This window comes from Solanum tuberosum, unplaced genomic scaffold (assembly GCF_000226075.1).
Source record: "Solanum tuberosum cultivar DM 1-3 516 R44 unplaced genomic scaffold, SolTub_3.0 scf00020, whole genome shotgun sequence".
NCBI classification, from domain to species: domain Eukaryota; kingdom Viridiplantae; phylum Streptophyta; class Magnoliopsida; order Solanales; family Solanaceae; genus Solanum; species Solanum tuberosum.
Genome location: NW_006238946.1, coordinates 2,741,817 through 2,764,860, shown reverse-complemented (window position 1 = coordinate 2,764,860; position 23,044 = coordinate 2,741,817). Strand labels below are relative to the sequence as shown.

Here is a 23,044-nt window from a genome sequence, read left to right as displayed (position 1 = left end):
TTTTTAAATTTTGTAACAATTAACAAAAATAACCAAACAATGTACAATTGCATAAATAAAAATCATACATATATACAATAAATGTAGCCAATTTTTTGGTGTTATTGTTATTTACAACCTTTGGAAATTGAAATATCAACATTGGTGAATTTTGATAATTTCCATTTTAGCCAATTGATATGTTCTTCTCTTCTGTCAGTAGTGGCCTTGGAACAGTTCTATAGTTTGATCTCACATTCTGGAAAAAGAATTAGAAAGCATAAAAAAAGTAAGTACATATCATGTTGGATATGTATGTAACTCGGACTCTTCAAAAATGTTGCAACACACATGTCGGATCCTCAAAAGTCCACTACTTTTGGAGGATCTGACTTGACTTGCACCTGTCGACATTTTGAAGAGTTCGAGCAACATAGTTCAGAATGGTAAGGTGTAAATGGGAAATGCAAGTACCTCTAATAGAGTGATGTAATAGAAGTCTTCCATGTGCTGCATAAGTTCACTGCCATCTCTGATTGCTAGAAATATGTTAATCTCTGTGTTCAGTATTTTCTCAATAAGTTCTTTTTCACCTTTCATCTGCACAAAACGTTACGATAAGTAATCGCGAGCTTCTCAAGAGTTGTTTACCTTTAAATAAAAAAGAAATAATTTCCATATAGCAAAAATAACTCCGAATAAGCTCCCCTCCTCCAATTGTTGCTCAGATCTCCCAAAAATGTTGCCAAACCTGTGTCGGATCCTCCAAAAATGCATAGCTTTTGAAAGATCTGACACAAGGCTCCGAGCAACATATCTTCATGCTGACTCTAAACTTAATCTAATGGAGTGAATTGATAAGCTTATTGTGACATCCCGCCACTTTGCCAGTCAAATTCCGCATCCGGATAGGGGCGGAAGATTCTAGAGTTGAGGAGAAGCTTGCGGAGAACTCTAGAATTCTTTAGATTTCTCAAGAAGGTTACGGAAGGTCCTAGATAATGTAGAATTCTCTAGAAAGGGACCAATGTGTAAATATCTTAGGGACTTGTAAAGTAATTTTAATTTACACTTTAGTCCTTAGATGGTAGTATAAATAGAGGTGCCATTCATTTGCAAGGCATCACTCAAGTTGTAAGCAATTTTCCAAAGCAATACAAAAAACCTTCTTCCAAAGCTCTTTTGTTCTTTCTAAGTCTTTCCTTTCATTCTCTAAGCGATCTTAATCTTAAAGGCTTGCTTGAGCTTGCATTGAAAGAGAGCGATCTTAATCTTAAAGGTTTGCTTGAGCTTGCATTGAAAGAGTAGTGAGTAAGTTGTCAAGCGTCACACGGAGCTTTAGCAAAAACCCTAAGTCTGTGACATTATGCTCAAGGACACCCTCCATTAGGCTAAGTATTGAACGAAATGAATAAACAGAAGTCTCAAGTGATCAAATGTATGGTAAGTAGCAATACAGTTCAAGATCTTAATAGAACATATCATTAATGGATGAAATGGAGCACAAAACGAAAAAAGAAGGAAATAAAGACACGGGAGAACAAAGGTGGAGAAACATACAAATTCACTGACAATAACATCAGGGGTGGCCTCTCCGATAACATCACCTTGGTAACCATCTTCCAAGAGTTCCATATTATCCTGAAATGTAATGTCCCGAGACATAAGTAACAAGCTCCTTTCAAGGATAAAAGGAATGATGTCAAATATGATCATACTTTCTTTCTGACTTTTTCCAGGGAGGGATAGTAGGTTCCCATACACAATAAGTAAAAAATGACATAAACCTTCTCGATACTTTCTACCTTAACAAAGAAGAAAATCTCAAAAAGTTATTTCAAGCAATTGAGTAAATAATTCTATAGAACATATAACAAAGGCCAATTGTTTTGAACCTTCTGCAATTTCCATCAAATTAAGCTAACCATCCGACACATTTTTCCACTTTAAGCTCTAACAGGAAAACAAAACTTCCTTACCAGTGCCAAAATTCTGCCAATCCAACATTGTATAGGGTAAAAAGTTTGAAAATGAAATCTACTCACCATTGTGTTTTTCGGATCTCCAGCTGCCAAATAAACGGGTTGAGCAACATGGCAGTAGCCCATCAAGCGAGGAACTGTTGGTATTATATCTCTGTGATTTACAACCCTCCAGCTGTCTTTAACTTTCTAAAATATAAGAAGCAACTAAGTTATATAGAGTCGCTCAATATTTAACAAAATTAAACTATCAGTACGATTCCAAAGCAGGCGAAAGTGATTTTGTAAGGTCACTTTTCTTAAAGAGCTACAACAATGTGTTACAGCAGTTCACCATGTTACATTAGAAGAACAGGCAAGATATTCTCATGAACTATCGGCAAACAATGTGACAAGGCATCTGATTATGGCTCAAACTTGCTAAAAGTTGGTCTGACATGTTGGACAACGCACCAATGCTTATTCAATAGCATGTTCTGAAACCCCAAGAGTTTCACACTTCAAATATTACAAGCCACCTCCATAAGAGAGACCGAGAGTCGAGAGAGAACATCAAAAATCATTTTCATCCATTGTTACTGAGGAGGGATAATTAGGCAAGGGCGCAAGGTTGAGTATGTGAACCAGCTTGTGTATATTTATTAGTGTGTCAATTTTTCCTTTCTTTTCTTGGTTCTTGTTTTTTGTTTTTCCTTCATTAACTTGTTTCAGAAGTAAAGACCGCTTTAATTTATAACTGCAAAAGATTGTCATAAACGAATGGCGAGACCACAATGGCAATATAGAATATAGTTAGTCTCAACATAAGCACTTCACTTCTGCAGAGAGTAAACAATACCTCATTATAAACTTCAGAAAACTTTTTGTTTCCAACTCTTGGCGATCCAAAGTTGTACATGATCACACGTATAGCTCCACGCCTAACACAACCAACAAGAAAGATAAGACGGTCACATATGTAGTGTTAGCATGATTAGAACTAGAGGCATTGGTTATTCTCCACAAGTACTTCAAGAACAAGGGCAGCCCGACAATTTGGATTTAACAGTTGCAGACTTGTTCTTTTTGCGCGAACTCCTTAATTTGCAAGATGTTCTATTATTATGGAGCAAGCAGCTTAGCAATCACAATTTACTTAGGGTCCTACAAGTCCAATTTGGTTAAAAAGATGAAACCATCAAGAAAAGATTTCAAAGTGGCGACATGGAACAATTGAAGGGATGTTCTGCAGCTTGGTAGCACATTAGTTTTGGGTACAAAATGTCACGCAGTCAAATATTGTTAGGTTTATTTACGTGACTAGCTTCAAAAGTACATTTGTGATATGGTTCTACCAACAATTATACAACTTTTTCTCTTAAAAATACATACCCATTCCACAGGTGGGGTCTAAGGAGGGTAGAGCGTACGCAAACCTTTCCCTACCTCGTAGAGATAGAGGTTGTTTCCCATAGACCCTCTGCTCAGGGCAGGCATTTCAAAGCAGTTGGAAAAAGGGAACATGGAACTAAAAGCAGTAAGAACAATGAAATAATGTGATATGGAACTTAAAAGAAGATCCAATTTTGAGGAATTCTATGCAAGTCTCCAAGAATTAATGATATATTTTTTTTGAGAATGGTAACTTTTTCTTCTATTTATCCACAGGTATACTACATCAAAGTAGCCCCTCTTCCAAAAGTATTACAAACTAGACCGACTCCATCTGTGCTTTTTGTCACAAATAGTCTAAAACATCAAAAAAGTTTCTTCTGCCTGTACTAAGACTTTCTGTTTACACCAAAAATAATAAAGAGCTATACAATTCATCTTGAAATTCTGCACATTGTTCTTCTTGCCCTCAAAACATCTTTGATTCCTTTCTTTCCACACTGTCCACCATATACAAGCTGGGACAATCCTCCATCTCTCCTCCTTAATTGTAGTATTACCAATATTGATCCAACAATTTAGGAGTTGTGCTATGTTTCTTGGTTTCACCCAAGTGATCTTTCTAAGGCTGCTGAATATTCTCCATAATTGATCTGTCAAGCATTAATATATCATAACAACGTAATAACAAAACACTATAGAAGTATAGAACAAATAGTGTGGCTGAGAAAGAAAAGTGGGTGACGTATCATTTGAACTTCTCTAAAAAGCCTCCTGGCTCTGTGGTCAACTCAGTATCATCAAATTCTCAAAGAAAACTACAAACATGTTAATTAGACAGCAGAAAACCACACATGCATGCTCTATTGGCGAGATGTTGGTAAATGGTAAATTATATAGAATGGATGGGAAACAAGCTACAGATATAAGCAGAGAAAAGGAGGAGCTTACTTAGCTAGTTGACTTGATGATAGTTCAAGAGCGAGAAGAGTAGCCAATGCACCACCAAGACTATGGCCAGTCACGTAAACATGCCATTTGTTTGGTGTGTCAAGATCATCATCCCTGGAAAATACATTAAAATTGTAATAAGCGATGTGACATCAATGTTTAGTGGTGAAGTAAGTACATCATAAACAGAGAAGAAAGCAGAAACCGCGAAGAAGGCAAAGAATAAGATGTACAGCAGCAGCAACAAGACCCACACGAAAAGAAGGAAAAACAGAAGAAAAAAGACTAAGGCAGGTCTAGACATCTCAGTAAAGCAAAAGCGTGTTACAAGTTTTAAGAGTTGGAGTATAACACTAAGCTCATGACACGAGTCCACTTAGTAAAGACTTGAAGAAATATTTCATTTGCTTTGAGACTGACCCTCTTTCAGTTTGCCAAGACTTTTACTTGAACGTACGAAAGAGCCATTCGAAAGGAGGAACAATGTTGTACAGTTTTGTTTGACAGTCCACTTACTGGTAGCCAATTGCTTTTTTGATAAGCGAGATGAGCCTAATCCTAACTGAGTCATATGCACTTAGGAAACCACTGTGAACCTACAAAAATAACCTCTGGTTCTGATAATGAGAAGGATTATAAATATAAATAGAATACATTCATAATTCAGGCACTTAGAGATAGAAAAGTAAGAACTTCAGTGCCACATGAACTTCTTCCTTGAAGTCCCCACCTATCCTTTCAGGATTCAACCTGCAGAGTAGGAGACAACTCAGGATACGAAATAAAATGGACAGTGGTTGCTTAACCATCTAAAGTTTCTGTCCAACATTCGAATAATGAAGATGCAAGAACATACAATTCATATTCAAAATTACCAAAGCATTTGGCTATTTCTTGTTGTTTCAAATTATGTTTGAAGTTCAAACTTTTTTCAGGAAAACCTTTAGATATGATGGTATTTGCAGTCTACACTTAATAATGTAGGATGGAAGGTTTTCTTCCAATCCTATTCCTCTAAGAAAAAGGAAATGTTTCTTTCAGCATAGTAAACAGTCGTATTTCAATAAAAGTACACTTTCAGAGAACTTAGAGAAGGAGAAAAATTACTCCCTCCATTTTGATTTGTTTGTCTGGTTTTGACTTGGCACGGAGTTTAAGAAAGTAAAGAAGACTTTTGAATACTGTGGTCTTAAATTAAGATATGTAGAAGGTACCAAAATGACCTGTAATCTTGTGGTCTTAAACATGTCGTGGAAAGTTAGAATGAAAGAGTTTTCAGAAAAGGAAAGAGACATTCTCTTCGAAACAGATTAAAAAGGAAAGTAAGACAAACAAATTGAAACGGAGGAAGAATCTGTTTACTGTGATAGGAAAAACAACTTAGTAGTACAGAGAAACCAGAAAAACTAAGTAGAGAGAGAAAAAAAAACTAAAGCCAGCCTGTGCTTGTACAGATTTGTGATGTTACCCAGCAGGAACTAGCATAAAGTCCGTCACAAGATCCTTCCATTTTGTCTAGATAAAAGAACAACCGGTCATCCACAAGTAAGCTAAATCAACAAGTTTTAAAGATGTGTTTAACACCAGAACCTACTTGTTCTGTTCCCCTGAAAGCAACAACTAACCGTTTCCTTGCTGAATCATGCCAGAGCGCTACCTGCAAGTCTTACAGAATCCAATATCAGCAGAATAGCTTTCCTTGGATCAAATGAATCAGATCTAAGATAGATAAGAAACTAAGAACCCATAGCCAGCAATATATGAACTTGCCTCTGTGTCAGTTGACTCATTATCTAAGAAGCATAATATGTCGAATTCAGATTTGATGAAAGTCGGATGTCCCAATGAAGTAGCTAGCAGTGCCCAAGCTTCCATGGCAGTCTCTGCTGTTGAGAAAAGAGACTTCATCTCCTCAGCTTTCTTCTCATCCAACACTATTCCATCTTTATTCATGGGATATCCAAGAATGTCATTTTCCAGTCCAGTTGAAGAATCTTCTTTAGCATCACCTTTTCCGAAAAGGCCTGCTCCTTTGTTGAATTGAGAATTTAGAACCATCAATGCTCCCAAAATGGAATCAGTTTGACGCAATAAGTCCTGTGTCACCTTCTTGATATCTGGAAGTGATGACTGAATGTTGTTAAGAATAGGTGGTTCAGTTGATGCACTACCATTAACATTTTCCTGTTTATCAGGAGTTGCCAGACCAGATTCAACATAACCTGCATCTGCATCTTTTCGTGATTGTACCCCAATCTTATTTAACCAGTCAAGATTATCCCACTTTATTTTCTCAGGAGCAGGGAGACCAAGTCTTTGAACAACATTTTGATTGACAGTATCAGCAAAATTCTTCCAGAAATGTTTATCTGATTGAGAGCTCTCGAAAATCTTAGTGCCAGGGGAATCATGTTCATCGGTTATGTGACTTCCTTCCATCACTATTTAACTCCACTTTACCATCAACTTTGGTGTCTTTCAAATTATTTGAGATTTCTGATTCTGGGGGCTTGCTTGAGTCATTCAAGTTGGACGATTTCTGCGACTCTGGTAATACATCTGATTCCACAACAGGACTGCTGCTGCTATTTGAATCATTATATGCATCATTAAGTAGCTTCATCTGTCCAAACGCAAACTGTACAAATTGTCGAGCTTGAACAGTCTCGGAACCCAGAATTGTCTTCAAAGCAGACTCAAAACCATTTTTCTTTAGAAATTCTGTAATGATTGGGATGTTCCACCACTTCTTTTCTTCTTCAATTTTCTCAAAACTCTTGTACTTAATCTGTATCATGTTAGTAGGACAATTAGTGAAATCTCGAATTGGATAAACAATGGTCAAATTGAGTATCATTTAAAAAGGATATTTCTGAAGTTAAGATTAGCATACTATTCAGCTATAGAGACACATCAAAATAATGTGATGGTCTGATGGATCCTTGTAAAATGAAGGTCGGAAATTCCATTAAATAGAAAAAACTTTATTTCTTTGTCTCAACAAGTTCGAAAAACAAATTAACTCTTAACCAGAAAGCAATATTCAGATAGAAGTTCCAGTGATCCAGTCAGGAAGAACCAAAAGAAAATGAACCACCAAACACCTGATTGCTTCCTACACATAAACAAGGTCTTAGTGATCTTGAACCTTGAATATTCCAGATTCAAATCAACTTACCTCTATCTTTATCTTCCCACCACCGCCCATTCCATCCAAATCAACCAGCAGTTCATGAGAATCTCCTAGAAAAGCACATGTTATTTTCACAAATTAAAACATCAATGGAATCTGTACATCAGCCTAACCCTTATGTCAGCTCTTTTTTTTTTTTGATAACCGAGAAATCCGTCTGTGACCCGCCCTTTGGACCAATCACAGCCTTCTAAACTCGGTGGATAATGGGCCCGCCCCTCTACCCTTCTCCACTTAAATACCAAGCTTCGCTTTGCATGGTGTGGGGCTTGAACCTGCGACCTAAGCCACAAATCCTCCACCTTTTGCCACTTGAGCTAGGCCTTGGGGGCAACCCTTATGTCAGCTCTTATATCAGCTATGATAGTATTCAGAAGTGTAGAACTATTGAAACTAATTTGGTTCCTTTAAGAAGTGTTCTTCCCTTGTCAATTTGTTTTATGAGCAATGAGACACCTTCAACATAGTCATCAAAACACAACCAAAATGCATACTGAAGATGAACTCAGAACTTCTTCCCCCATTTTCATGGGATAAGTTGGAAAGGAAGCCAAACATTATTTTACATGAATGATATTTTAGCCAACGTGATAACTAGACAATTATTTGAAGCACAATATCATGAGAGCCATTTCTTGAGCTCGTACCATCACAGAGGTGTTCCAAATTAACTGCTGCATTTCCCATGCGTTTATGTGGAGTCACCAGATTTGCATCCCAAGCTGCAAGCTGACAGTAGTAATGAATAATTCATCAGATCTGGAATTGAGAAATAAGAGCACCTAAAAACCTGTCATGCCAGCATACTGCATCCGAAAATCCTCTAACGAGCAGATAACGGCAAAAATAACGAAAAAATAAGTCGTTCCTCATTTTAAAGACTGTAGCTAAAAAGACAGAAGCAGACTGTTGTGGATATCTTAGACAACATAAACCAAGATGTGCAGTTCTGGGTCCCTAAGTTCTAGCCCGAGGCCAATAACCTTAAAAGACTGATTCTGTTTGTTCCAATTTGGTTAATACTATGGATCTCAGCAGGAAGTAGAAATACAAAACTAGCATTCAGCAGGAAAGACATTGTTAGATATGGGAAGATCGCCTACACGTCCATAATTGTATAGCAGTCACTCAGAAGACAGTTAATTTAGCAGTGTTCATAGGAAGCATCCTTTACTGAAGATTGGCATATTTACAAAGCTTAAAGCTTTTCAAGTTGCATATCTTACTAGAGCTGCCCATTTATCATTAGGAGATTTAGCGTACCACATACCGTGTATTAACTTTCTAATGTGGAAGAGCTAAGTTACAGCAAATTGAAGTCATATTTCAAAAGCAAAATGTTACAGTTTCTGGAATGCTATCCTTTAATTAATAAACCATTAGAGAGAAAGGATGAACTCAAGTTATCAACCTGAAGATCATACAGAGGTGGCTGCTTAATATTTAAAGCAAACTCCTCTTTCCATGTTGGCTCTTTTGTCCTGCAAACATTAATTCATGAAATTAACAATTTTTCCGTTATTGGATGATGTTTCAAGATTGAAATAGTGCATAATTTGAACAAAGAAAAGGATAGCTTTATTCTCCAACAGAAAATAGCAATTGTAGACCTTTAGCCTTCTCGATGACAAATTAAAAGGATTAAGAAGCATGGAACTTCAAATAAGATATTGAATTCTACTTAATCCAGTATAAGTTTTTGCTAAAAATTTGATATGTTTCTCAAACCGAAGAGAAGACTGAACTTAGCTACCATAATAGACCTTCTAGACTCTCTTATTAGTCACTTTATCATTCGGCTTATGCAAGCAATACTTGCACAGGAATATGTTGACTACATGCAAAGATCCTGATTCATTGTTAAGTAAACCTACAAGATCTAGAGAAGTTCCAACTGAAAAGAGTAAAAGGTTGCAGTATAACACATGACCAACTACCTACCCCCATTTCACCTTGCTTTTGACAACTTGACTATCTAGCTGTAACACCACATACGGATCACTCGTTCCCTGAAATTTGGTTAGAAAAGTAAGCAATTAAATCAAAACAGGAGTCAGCAAATTAAATAAATGCATTAGAAGCAATCATTTGAATAAGGAAAGTACAGTAAGGCACGTTTCAATTGAAATTTGATCGTTTGCTAATGTTAAATGGCAGATACCTTACCCAAGGATCCATAGCAGGTAAATTGAGACCTTTCTTTAGCTTTACGAACAACTGGCCGTCATAAATTTCACGCACAAATGACAGTTGCACATGCATGAATCTAGTTTTGGGTAACCTGACATATTGTCTAAGGCGATTTTGATTTAAAAGAAAAGGCAAAACAAACTAAGCTAAATGAGACAAAAACAATCGGATATGAGCGTTCTTCATAGCCGTCACTAGTGGAACATACGTGTGCCCTTTACTTGATCCGACCAATTTAACAGACCTATAACTCAAGTTCCTACAGTTTAAGTTTTCTGTTTCAGTTAAAAGAAACAACTACATACTCTGAAAGAAATATGGTTTTGCAATTAGCTGCATCCACCTCAAGCTTTCCGACATTGTCCTGATCAAGCAATATCAAACAAAGCAAATTGGATCAGACTTGGAAAATAACTCAACTGCTTAATTACTTTTTGCTTCATAAACATTTCAAGATTTGTAGAATTTTTTTTTTTTTTTTTTTTTTGATAACCGAGAAATCCGTCTGTGACCCGCCCTTTGGACCAATCACAGCCTTCTAAACTCGGTGGATAATGGGCCCGCCCCTCTACCCTTCTCCACTTAAATACCGGGCTTCGCTTTGCATGGTGTGGGGCTTGAACCTGCGACCTAAGCCACAAATCCTCCACCTTTTGCCACTCGAGCTAGGCCTTGGGGGATCAAGATTTGTAGAATATTTGCAAGCTTAATTTCCTTCTAAGCAAAATTTAGTTCAACGAAAATCCAGTTAGGCAAGTGATCATCACCTTATATGTTTATGAAGAAAATATTCCCTTCATTTACTATCATGAGTTTGTGGGGTATGACTACTATAGGGAATCATGAGTTTGTGGGGTATGACTACTATAGGGAAACCACATTTATGTTCATTTCCTAAACTAGAATCGCAACAGAGTGATAAGATACCAAAACAATAATACGAATGAAAACGAATTACTGAAACTCAAAGATCACAACTTTAAAGGCAGCACAAAATAATACTTTACGAGCATGTCCTCTATGACTTCTACAGCACCAAACTGAAAAGAACCCACAATGCAAGATACTTTGGCAAGCAATTTCCTTCCTCCAATCCACAGCTAATACACATCATCATGCTTATTTACAAAAAATGAATCAACAGTCGATCAATCAACTCCAACTCAACCCCAAACTAGTTGGAGTCCACTTTAAGAATCCTCAATATCTATTCACTCTATTCGAGTCCATTTTCAATTTATTTAAAATAAAAAAAAGACTACATACATATTAACATTCTTATTTACAAAAAAAGAGAAATCTTTAGTCAATCAATCAACTACACCTCAATTACAAACTAGTTGGAGTTAGCTACTACAAGAATCCCCGATATCCATACACTCTATTCAAGTCCATTTTCAATTTATTAATAAAGAAAGAAATAGAAAAATGAACAACTACATACCTATCAACACTTATTTACAAAAAAAAATTGATTTTTTAAGCCAATCGACTACACCTCAATACTATTTGCTCTATTAGAATACAATGAACAACAACAACATACCCAGTGAAATACAACTACCTATCAACACTTATTTACAAAAAAAAATTGATTTTTTAAGCCAATCAACTACACCTCAATACCATTTGCTCTATTAGAATACAATGAACAACAACAACATACCCAGTGAAATCCCACAAGAGGAGTCTGGGGAGGGTAGATTTCCCCTTTTAATATAATAATAAGGTAAGCTTCCAAAGCTCCTTTCTTCAGCTGGTGCACACGAGCGCACTTTCATTTTCCCCTTATATGCAAACCTTACCACTACCTCGTGGAGGTAGAGAGACTATTTCCGAAAGACATGCTCTATTAGAATCTATTTTTCATATTATTTTTTTAATGTTTTAATTTTCAAAAATGAGGTAGGGTATTACAGGGTAGAAATTGAACCCCTCAACAACAAGTTTAATAACCAACCAACTGAGCAGAGAAAAACATAAAAATGAACATATAAAGATTGAGAATTTACTGGAGGACTAGTATAAGCTTCAAAAGCAAAACCAGCAAGAATGAAAGCCAAATTGATATCAAAAGGAGGCCTTTCATTAGTCTCCTTCTCCTTCTGAGCTGATGAAAGGGGTAAAATTTCACCACTAGCTTGACAACAACAAAAGAATGAATCTTTTGCACCAAATTCAGCATAACTAAACAACCCATTAAGCTTTCTGGAGAAAAAAAGCCTTTTTGAGAAAGAAACTGAATTGGGGTTTTTGAAATGGAACAATCTTGGTGAAGAAGAGATGGGAAAATGGAGATGAGTTTGCAGAGTAGCCATGGGAGGAGAGTGAAGATGAAGTGGCAGTTGGGGTAATTAAGTGGTGGATTTGAGGAGAATTTGGGAAAGAAAAAACTGTCCAATGTCAACCAAAAGAATCTAAGAGAGGATTTTTTAATTATTTCTTTTATGGGAAACTATCCAGTTTCTTCCCGATATCTTATTATTTTCTCCGTCCCATTTCATATGAGTTAATCTGATTTGACATGAAATTCAAAAATAAAGATTGAAATTTGTGAAATAAAATAAGTGATAGATGTTTGTGTGGCTATAAATTATTTCATTGAAGGTAAAATTGATATTTTAAAATTAAATTGTTACTAAATATATAAATGTGTCATTTTGTTTATAAGGACTGACAAAAAGAAAAGTGAGTCATATAAACTCGGACAGAGAGAGTGTATCCAATTTTCTTGATTTTTTTCCAAAAATTCCTACAAAAACATTATTTTTTTTGAATTGGCATTGTTGACACCCAATTTTGGCCTAACATTTTCAAAATTCATAGCTTTTAAGTTTTATTTATTCAATAGGTCAAAATACATTCTAAGTAAGCTTATTGATATTTATCTTTATTTGTCAAAATTTTAGAATTTTTTATCAGTTAATTTTAATTACATTATTTTTGTCACAACTAGTTGACTACGTTCAATTATTTGTTCATTTTGATTAAATCGTTATTTCTATTAAATTGCATTTTTTATATCTCATTAGTTACGTTCATTACATTTTTTTAATATTCATTTTTATTTGTTATATTTTTTAATATTAATTTAAATATTTTGCACAATCTAGAAATTTATTTAAATATAGATAAGATTTCATACACAGATATTTTCTTTAACTAGTGGTTTCAGCCCATGGTTTTAAGATAATGGTATCGTACTATAGGTAGATTTCAATTTTCTATATAAACAATAGCTTATTCATTAAGTCAAGGTGGTGAATTATTTTTTAGAAGGGGTAAGAATTTCCTAAATGGCAAAAACCCTAATTTTTTCCTCTCCCATTTTCCTCCCTTAGCCGCCACCCTCCTTCCTCATCATCTCCTTCTTTTCCGTTTCCGACCAACAACTCTCGTTGCAAAAACCACACTCTTCTTCTCCAACCCAACCAGCCACCAGAAAAACCCCTCCATCTTCCTTCTTCTTCACGCCTGAAGTCCACAAAACCCTCTCCGGCAAGCCACCATCGCCCACTGCCAAACAGAACCAGCAAAGACCTCACTCATTGCTACATCTCCTCAACTAAAACCACCACAAAGAAGCAGCAAAACACAACCAGACCCAAAACCACCAAGCCCCTTTACAGTTCAACTCTTTTGGCTTCGGCAGAAAGGCCAACAACAACAGATCCACCACGCCAGTCCATTTCCCCTCTTCCCCTTCACAATTTTCTTTTGTTTTCAGGTGTTTTTTGCTCAAATCGACGAGCTCCAGTAGTTCAAAGCTCACAACGTTGCTGCTTTGTGTCTTCTCCGGTGAAATCCGGTGAACTCCAAGCGAAACCAACCCGAAACCCCAACCAGATTCAACTCTAAAACCAGCAAGCTTTAAAGTTCAACAACGGAACAACCACCAACAACCAAATCTGGCCGGAAAACACATTTCTCCAGTAACTTTAAGTTTTTCTATTTTTATTTTGTTCTTCATGTGTTTCCTGACGTGATTAAAGTTATCATTAAATTTTAAAATTTTATCACTAAATTATAATTTTAAAATGTAAATGACATTACACTAATTCAGTCTATGATATATGGTAATCAAGTTAAACAACTTTCAAATTTAAATGTGAAACCAGTAACAAAGAGGACAACTACATGTAGTATTAAAATTAAATTAAACTCACTACATGCCTGACAATTATTTTGGTATAGACATTCCTATGAAATTATTTGGGTCAACAGACAGGAATACTGCAGTTAATTACCTTCTCTTCCAAGCCAATCACTTCAGAAGCCAACACTTTGGCACGCTCATCAGCAGCATTACATTCCAATTGTACATTTGCATATTCCATTTTCACGGCTTCAAGCTCACCCTGGTTTCATTGAATTCAACCAAGAAAGCAAATCACATACATCAAATTAAAGTAATACTGCAAACGACCGACTCATCCAGCCGTCTGATTACAAAAATTGATAGAAAAAAAAAAGAAAGTGACTTTGCCATGTATATATGACACAACTCATTTAAACTAATTCCAATAAATAAAATAAGTACATCATACATTCCAGAAACCTTGTCCAAACAATCCTAGAAATATCTGTAATTGGAGTTCAGATGATCAAATACATTTTTTGATAAGCAACGTGACTAATTACATCAGGCTTTTATAGACACCTAGACAAGTATGCCTCAGACAAAATTTAAAACAGGTGAACCAATTATAATCAGTTAGAGAATCCGTTACCACTTGCCAGACCAAACGTCAGACAATAAGATGGTAAAAATGAAGCCAGATAAAAGAAAGGACAGAACCAAGCACTAAGGTTTAATCATGAATGGATCATTTAAGAGGGAAATTTGAGTAAAGAAAACTAACAAATTGATACAGACTCCCCTGGGTTCATTTTATATGTTGGTATGACTGGGAAATTAGGTTAAGAAAGAAAGAGAACTTATCAAAAGTATCCTTAGAACTTGTGAACTTAAATATCACATAGCACTTCTATGGCTAAAAAATCTTTTTGTCACGGTTAAAGCAAGGTTCCGTCGTTGCGTGACAAATGGGAAATTTATGGAAAGTTACAATCCATACCACAGAATGGGAAGTTCAAAATTAAAAAGTTTCCAAATACAGAAAGAGGGTAAACTAAAGATGTGTGTAATGTACAAAACCAGATATTCTTTAGTAAGACAAGGCAATTGCAACTTAGTGAAATCAAAAGAAAAGACAAAAAGCAAAAAGGGTGTATCCTACAACCTACTTCACTATGCAAGAAGATTAATTTAGAGGTTGGTAACATCTTGTGATGATAACCATAATTTTAGCAGGATGCCACAACTTGTTGGCAATACCTACTTAATTTCTTAGGAGTTCTTGATGTCACAATATTCCAAAAAAAAAAAAGGTAATACAACAACAACAACAACAAATACCCATGAAATCTCACAAGTGGGGTCTGGAGAGGGTAGAGTGTACCCAGACCTTATCCCTATCTCATGGAGGGAGAGAGGTTGTTTCCAAATGACCCTCCGCTCAAGAAAGAGTATTTCAGCTACCAGGGTATGAACCCAGATTCCTTAAAGATGGGAATTGCCAGTGCGGCTAATACAAGTATTAAAATTGTTTAAAATGACAAGGTAAATAACAAATTAACATTTTGAAAGATGGCTTCTGGAGCCCTTTAAGGTGCGATCTTTCAAAAGAAATCAGCATCAATGTGCTTTCAAAAGATATCAGCACTGATGTGGCAGCCTAGGATACCACCTTTGGTTGCACATAAGGAAGAAAAGAAGTACCTACAAACCAGTCAGCCCAACATATTAAAATCTTTGCACTGACAAATGACTATGTTTTGCAAGTTTAAACCCTATGTTAACAAGTGCTTCAATAGATGATGCCCTGAAATAATACCTGTTGTTAATTATTGTAAACTATACAGCTAGAGATAAGCATAAAAACAGCTATCTCAATTCTCAACACACTGATTTTGGCTAATGTTCACTTCTACCTAAATAGATCAGATTAATCCGAACTAAGATATGCTTCAAATCAGACTCACTGGTTTGCTATCTTCTACCAATGTTAACAAGTGCTTCAATAGAAGATGCCCTGAAATAATACCTGTTGCTAGTTATTGTAAGCTATACAGCTAGAGATAAGCATAAAAACAGCTATCTCAATTCTCAACACACTGATTTTCGCTAATGTTCACTTCTACCTAAAAAGATCAGATTGATCAGAACTAAGATATGCTTCAGACCAGACTCACTGGTTTGCTATCTTCTGAATCAGTCCTTGACCAGCTTTACTTGATTATATGTTTCAGAGTTTTTGGGTAAATACAAGCCTGAAATAATCAAATCTGTGTACAACCAAGCCTTTTGTAAAGCATCACCTAGTGGTTTTTTTCCTTTTTTTTATAAGGTGAAGTATCTTATTGACATTATAAGCTCATTTCATGCTAGATCCGTTCAAGTATTAAGACATATAAGCACTTCCCCTATGGAAGAAGATCTAGGCAGTGATCTTTCGCTGTCAGCCCCACTTGAATAGAACTGTCTATAAAAGTTGAACTCTAGAAATTACTCAACCACCGGTCATGAAAAATAAATATTGACAAAAAGAACCTTCTCAATCTTCAACCTCAAACCTAAATCTTGGTGTGTTTTAACTTCATACATGAAATTGCCTCCAAGTAAAACACTAGAATAGTAGAATTTACTGATGGGGTGAGGATGGGGCCACGCCATTCACATCTTGATTAAAGTTCGATTTCACAAATCAAAATTCAAGTAGTAATCCTTGTTCACGGATGATTAAGGATAAAATAGACAGTGCGCCTCAATTTTTTTCTTCACATTCTTGAAAATACATAAAGGGAGTCCGTCCATCACTTCGAGTAGATGATAACTATCTAAAGGTACTTATAACAATTCAAAAGACTCTACAAATTACAATCACTCATTATTTCTCACTCCAAGTAGAATGCCATTCATTTAAAACCTTCTCCAAAAATAGAATTCAGCTCCTTTTTTTTCATTAAGGGAAAATGGGGAGTGGATTACAAGGTGGGGAATCAAACACACAAAATTTCAGCTAGTCAACCAACTAAGCTACTACGATTCCACCTAGAATTCAACTCTTTTACAAGGTGGAAATCACACTCCCTAAAGTTCAGGTAGCCAACTAACTCAACTACTAACATTCCCAGTAGAACTCAGCTCATTAACATTCCAAACCAGTTAAATAGAACTATTAATGAGCAAAAATTCAAGTAAATACAGTAAATTCACCAAACCAAAACAAAACCTTTTTTCAGAATTCAGTTCTTTAACATTATCAAGGAGTTAAATAGAAGTAGTACTTAACAAACATTCAAGTAAACAAACTATATTCAACCAAACCAAAACAAACCCTTTCTCCATAATTCAAACAAAACCCAATTACCTTCTTTTTCCCAGCTTGCAAATGCTCTTGCTTTTTTAGTACCTGAGCTGATGCCATCCAAAATCCTCAAAAAATAAAATCTTTCCTCTTAAATCCTCATCTAAAAACCCTAAAAATAAGCCCCAAAATTCTCCTATAAAAAAAAGATCAATCAATCTACATTTCATTTCATATACAAAAATTGTTTTTGTATACAAAAAAAACAAATCCTAATCCTCAATTTTCGGAGTAAAACGGTTAAAAATCCGAGTACATAACGGGCCAAAATTGAATTTTCGGAAAAAATGGGGCGAAAAACAAGCCCTAAATTCGATTCAGAAATAGGGGATCTGAGGAGATCGAAGAAGAAGAAATAAAAAACTTTTTTTTCCTTTTCTGTAAAATTACAGCATTAAAAATTTAAATTTCTGTTATCTATTTTTGCTTTTTTTCTGGATTTTTATTTTTATTTTTTAATAATGTTATTTATTTATATTTGTTATACCCACCTGCAGTTACAACTATGACGTGGAGTGAGGTTTAATGGGCTGACACGTGTACTTTTTAAGCAAAAGAAAAAGTTTTTTCAAATCAAAATCATAATCTACATAGTAGAAAAATTACGCGATAAACAAACATATACTAGTTAATTATCTAATATGGTTATAGTTTGAATTAATTACGGCTTATAACTAAATTTTAGTTGTAATTACAACACTTATAAATATGCACATACAAATTATACACATTATATATACAATTATCTAACATAAATATGAATACAACTAGTCTCTCTCGGCTCTCTGCCCTCTCTTGCTCGCCTCTCTCCTCCTTCTCCCAATCTCGCTTGCCTCTCTCTTCCCTCTCCCAATCTCGCTCGCCAGATATACAAATACATATGTATATCAGTTACATATATAGAACTATCTGACAAATATACATATACAATTTGTGTTTCTCCACTCTCTGCCCTTTCTCGCTCACTCTCTCCTCCCTCTCTCAATCTCGCTCGCCCGATATACAAATATATATGCATACCAGTTACATATATATAATTATTTGACAGATATACATATACAATCCGACAAATATACATACACAATTCATATTTCTCCACTATTTACTCTCTCTCTCGCTCGCCTCTCTCCTCCCTTCTAACATGTAGCTACGAATCTGTCACACCCCTAGCTAGAAAGGGGCAAACATCAAGGATATACACAAGCACCTGCTAAATATCTTACTAATCTCATGCCAAAGCTGAAGATTCATAAGCATCGGAACCTATATGAAGACACATACTAAAACATAAATAACAAAAGGGCCCGTTGGGCTACTTTACAACGGAAACAGGACTAAGTCTACGAAGCCTCTAAAGAGTATGCCTCTGAGAATCTAATAACTAGTTGGGACAGGGCCCCGACATACCCATTCTGATATATGTACATATGTAGCAAAATATAGGCTCCAAATATTTGATAGCTCTAGGTAGAGGTGGAGCTTACCAACTACTAAATTGGAAGTCTCTAGTCTACTGAAAATGCTTGTTGTCCTGAGTACCTAAGCCTGTAGTGATACAAATGAAATGCCAAAATAATAGGGACGTTAGTATATACAAAACATGTACTGGTATGTAAAGCAAAATGAATAACAATAGACATCAAATATCATGATAGGCAAATCTGAGCATGTGTATGCAGGAGACATAATCTGTAACTTGAATTGTGACCAACCTCAATGGTCCTCATCGAACGTTTTATGGCTTAGTCATTTATATATATAATCCCTATAATTTGCCTAGGTGATATCTTTACTTCATTATATCGCTTATTTGCTCTTTGTAAAACTAACTGTCAGGGAATCACATGATGGCCTACTGACGGCGATTAGTGAACCCTGTATGGCATCTGTAGCCCACTGTCACAACCAGGCGTGAAATCTCATAGTCTGGTAACGAGGTCTATCAAGGTACGCCTCCCAGGGCTCTTGTATGGTCTTCCCGCAAGCCTGTATCAGTCAGGTGAATCCACGATAGGAATTTCAGCTGACCATATCTGAATTCTGTGCACAGAGTAGCGTCGCACGTAGTAGCCCTAAATATACCCACCCTACGCTGCGGAGTAGTCTATAATCTCAACTGCTTGCAATTATTTATAATAATTAATTCATTAACCACATAGCTCGTGATACAATTTGTGATTATATTTTTTAGCTTGAGAATCATATATATGGTAACCTATGCACTTACGAACAGTCTGTGGTTGGCTTCTTTCTTTAAATTTATGCAACATGTACACCGCTAACTTCTAAGAGTTCCAACTGTGGATAAATGTAGTTGTGTGAAACATATTGCTTCCTTTAAGAGTACTATAACTCTATAGGTTTAGGACCCAACATGAGAGGGTTTATAAAATCTATAGTGACATTTATCAGAAGAACATGCGAGTTTAGGTCCTACCTTAAGGGTAAAAGAGGTTTCAGCTTTACATACCTTAATTCGGGACTTACTATCTTACGTCGTCAAACTCCTTTGCTAACAACTTTATCTATAACATAAAATCATAAAAGGATAGTACAAGAAACTAATCAAGAGTCACAATAATGCCAAAAACACAATAATGGTTCGCGAGCGACAAACTCAATAATTACCATAGATGAATGGTGTATCACCACACCCTTCTCTTTCTCTACATTCCAAGTAGGCTTATGACTTATTTACATGTTCAGTATTACTTATCATACTTTAACCATAAAGAACCAGCCCCGTTAATCATCCATACTTAACATAAAAGTAAAACTCATGGCCTCCGATCACCATCCCACCGGTTCCTTGTTAATGATGTCAAATTCCTTTATAAGCTCATAGTTTAAGTTGGTAGAGAACTAATGCCATAAATTAAAATAATAGGAGTTCATATAACCAGCTACAACATATTCTTAACGACTTAGGAATTTCATCAAACACTTGGTGAACGACAAACTTTCAAGAACTATAATAGTCGCGTTCTCTATACATCGCCTTCCGTTTTAATGTAACCAGCTTACCTCCCTAATACAATACTATTGACCCCTCATTTGGTCAAAACCACAGCCAACACAACCTTCTACAAACTCCATCCTCACCAAAACATCAAATACAATGGGTAAACCATGGACTCACGGCTTCCTATCACCGTCCCGTGAGTCCTACCTGCAAATTATACTTAAAACATCCTTGGAATACTATTTATGAAGATAGAAGAGGATTCATACCTATATATCAAAGAAAACCAGCCCCTACCCTTCTTTATTCTCCAAGAACAATACTTTTTCCTTCAAGAAAACATTTAGCTAAGTATATATATAGGTATATGGAAAGGAAGACACTTGATTTTTGAAGAAACCAACTTACCTTAAGCTTTGGTGGATTGAAGATGAGGAAAACTTGAAGAAATACTTGAAACCAGTCCTTACAAGTTCTTGAGTATATGAGAAAGTATATCCCAAACTTCTAATATAAAATAACAAGTTTGGCCGACTTTCTCTAAAGTGCCACATGTCCCGCAGTGATTGGTCAGTGCGCGCGTACTGTTGTAGAATGAACATAACTTTTTACTCCGATATCGTTTTAACGAGCGGTTTATTTTGCTGGAAACTAGACTCAAATACCTTCAATTGGATAGGTTGTAGGCGTTCTAACTCTTTATATATTAGGAGATATACTCATTCAAAGTCAGATGAGAAATGAGATCATTTGTAGTATTCCTCCACAACGAACCTTTAAACTTTAATCTTTTCTTTAATGATCTCTTTGGCCTAAAACTTTTGTTTAACCCTTAAAATGACTAAATGTAAGGGTTACATGGTGTGCTTAACCATTTTCAATGATATACCTCTCCCAATATCACATCTATACATTGGTGTTTACGAGTCGCAAATGTATTTTAAGTTACGGAATATTACAGAATCATAATTAACAAACTATAGTTATGAAACACAATAAAATTATCTTTGAATGGCTATATGCGAAAATTCCCCTAGAAAAGTTGTACTTTAAATATTACCCAAAATAAATATTCATATACAAAAATGAATTAATTTATTCAATCAGCTTATACAATATTCTTCACGTTTTAGGAGGTTTTATAGTGTGTGATATCATTTACTTGATGTTTGTGCTAAGTATCGTGTAGTTGGCGAACACAACCATATTAAAGGTGTGATCTTAAAACCATAAACTCTAATATGAAGCAAATTGAGCAGATAGGCTTGATGAAATTTAAAAAGAGTACATGAAGAGTTTTTTATCGTTCTATCTTTTACACGAAACTCTATTTATCTTCATTTCAATTAACGTACGAAACTCTATTTATCTTCATTTCAATTAACGTATTATATTCCGTCACGATCTATAAATTAGAAGGGTCAATTATACTAATACTTTATTAAATACTTCATCTTGATGTACTATTGGTAGCTAAATCTTTTAATGATTGCTAATTTTTTCCTTTTCACTTGGTGATTTTATATAATTAAAACTCTTAATTGTTCTTGACTCAATATCAATATATAGGCCTGAACATATTAAAAATAATGGTATAATTTTTAATTACTGAATTTTGATTGTGACACAATTTTGAAACTAAAAATTAAAGTATTTTTTTCATTTCATGAGTACTACTCAATTAAATTACATTAATTTTTACCAACCATATTTTCTAATCAACTCAGATGCAGGAGGATTATATTTAGGAGAAAAATAGAAATCATCTTCTTTAATTAACCAATAACATGTTCCTGAGTCAAGTCCCCCTTCAGCACCACAATTTTCGCTATTTCTGTACACTTCAACCTTAACATCTTTTGTACCCCATCAAAAATGACAAAAGAACACCGTCTCACGAAACAAATTAAATCCGAACTTAAAATGAAAATCATCGTTGAATTTAGGATAATGTATCCCGAGATCGTCATTTCCAGATGCACAATGAAATTTTATTGGTGGATCATTTTTTTCAATACCATCAACTATATGACAAGTAGCAGCAGCATTTGTTTGTTGAACAAATAATAAAATTGATAAAACCAATAAGGAAGAAAAACAATTTTTCATTGAAAGAAAACTCATACTTTTATAATTAGTTCAATGTTCATTTTACCTTCTCTAGTAAACACCTTTATTTATAGTTGTTTCTTAAATCTTGTTTGAATTAGTTTTTCAGTTATGACTCATTAGTCAAAAATCATAAATTAGATTTTTTGACTAATGATTTTTTATTTATTTTTTAGCATTTTAGGTAGTAATGATCTATGGTAGTTAGATCATCTTCTAATTAATAATATGGATAATAATTTGTGTTTATATTCTACTTTTCTCTCTCTAATAGTCTAGGTAGCTTTAATTGATAATTGATAGTAACTATGAGATTAGGATGACATAGATTATAAGAGCTCATTTTGATTGGCTTAAAAAAGTAATTTTTAAGTTAAAACTATAAAAAGTCAAACTTAAATGACTTTTAAGTAAAAAAAAAGAGTTAAACTTAAATGACTTTTAAGTCAACAAATACAAAGTCAAAATTAAATGATTTTTAAGTCAAAAATTTAAAAAGTCAAACTTCAATAACTTTTAAATCAAAAAATAAAAAGTCAAGCTTAAATTATTTTTAAGTCAAAAAATAAATAGTCAAATTTAAATGACTTTTAAGTCAAAAAATAAAAAAGTAGGGAGAGACCTACTTTTGGTTTTTAACTTTTCTTAAGTCATTTTAAACTTATTTTAAGTTATTTTTAACTTCGTCAAACAATTCCTTACTTATTTTAAGTCGCTTTTGACTTATTTTAAGTTATTTTTATATTTGTCAAACACTTTTAGAAGTAAGAAACTTACTTAAAAGTAGATTTGACCAACTTTAATTTTAGGAGTTCGTTTGGATTGGCTTAAAAAAAGTAGATTTTAAGTCAAAAATAAAAAGTCAAACTCAAATAAC

General features: G+C 34.8%; 1 protein-coding gene and 1 long non-coding RNA gene across 2 annotated transcripts; both read right to left on the bottom strand.

Moving 5' to 3' along the window:
• Window positions 1-47: 47 nt before the first annotated feature.
• LOC102586101 (uncharacterized) lies at window positions 48-12,176 on the bottom strand. Its single transcript, XM_006340837.2, has 19 exons — window positions 11,679-12,176; window positions 9,972-10,030; window positions 9,643-9,769; window positions 9,418-9,485; window positions 8,888-8,957; window positions 8,124-8,205; window positions 7,462-7,526; window positions 6,713-7,071; window positions 6,054-6,663; window positions 5,878-5,940; window positions 5,752-5,798; window positions 4,988-5,033; window positions 4,800-4,879; window positions 4,284-4,397; window positions 2,800-2,881; window positions 2,025-2,150; window positions 1,540-1,620; window positions 454-579; window positions 48-238 (listed from the first exon to the last, which is right to left on the bottom strand). The coding sequence occupies exons 1-19, from the start codon at window positions 11,982-11,984 to the stop codon at window positions 167-169; spliced, it is 2,583 nt and encodes an 860-aa protein (XP_006340899.1). The 5' UTR covers window positions 11,985-12,176; the 3' UTR covers window positions 48-166.
• A 6,031-nt stretch (window positions 12,177-18,207) lies between these two features.
• On the bottom strand, window positions 18,208-20,528 carry LOC102585878 (uncharacterized). Its single transcript, XR_366811.2, has 3 exons — window positions 20,467-20,528; window positions 20,328-20,387; window positions 18,208-18,641 (listed from the first exon to the last, which is right to left on the bottom strand). It is a non-coding gene; the product is annotated as an uncharacterized lncRNA (long non-coding RNA).
• Window positions 20,529-23,044: the final 2,516 nt, after the last annotated feature.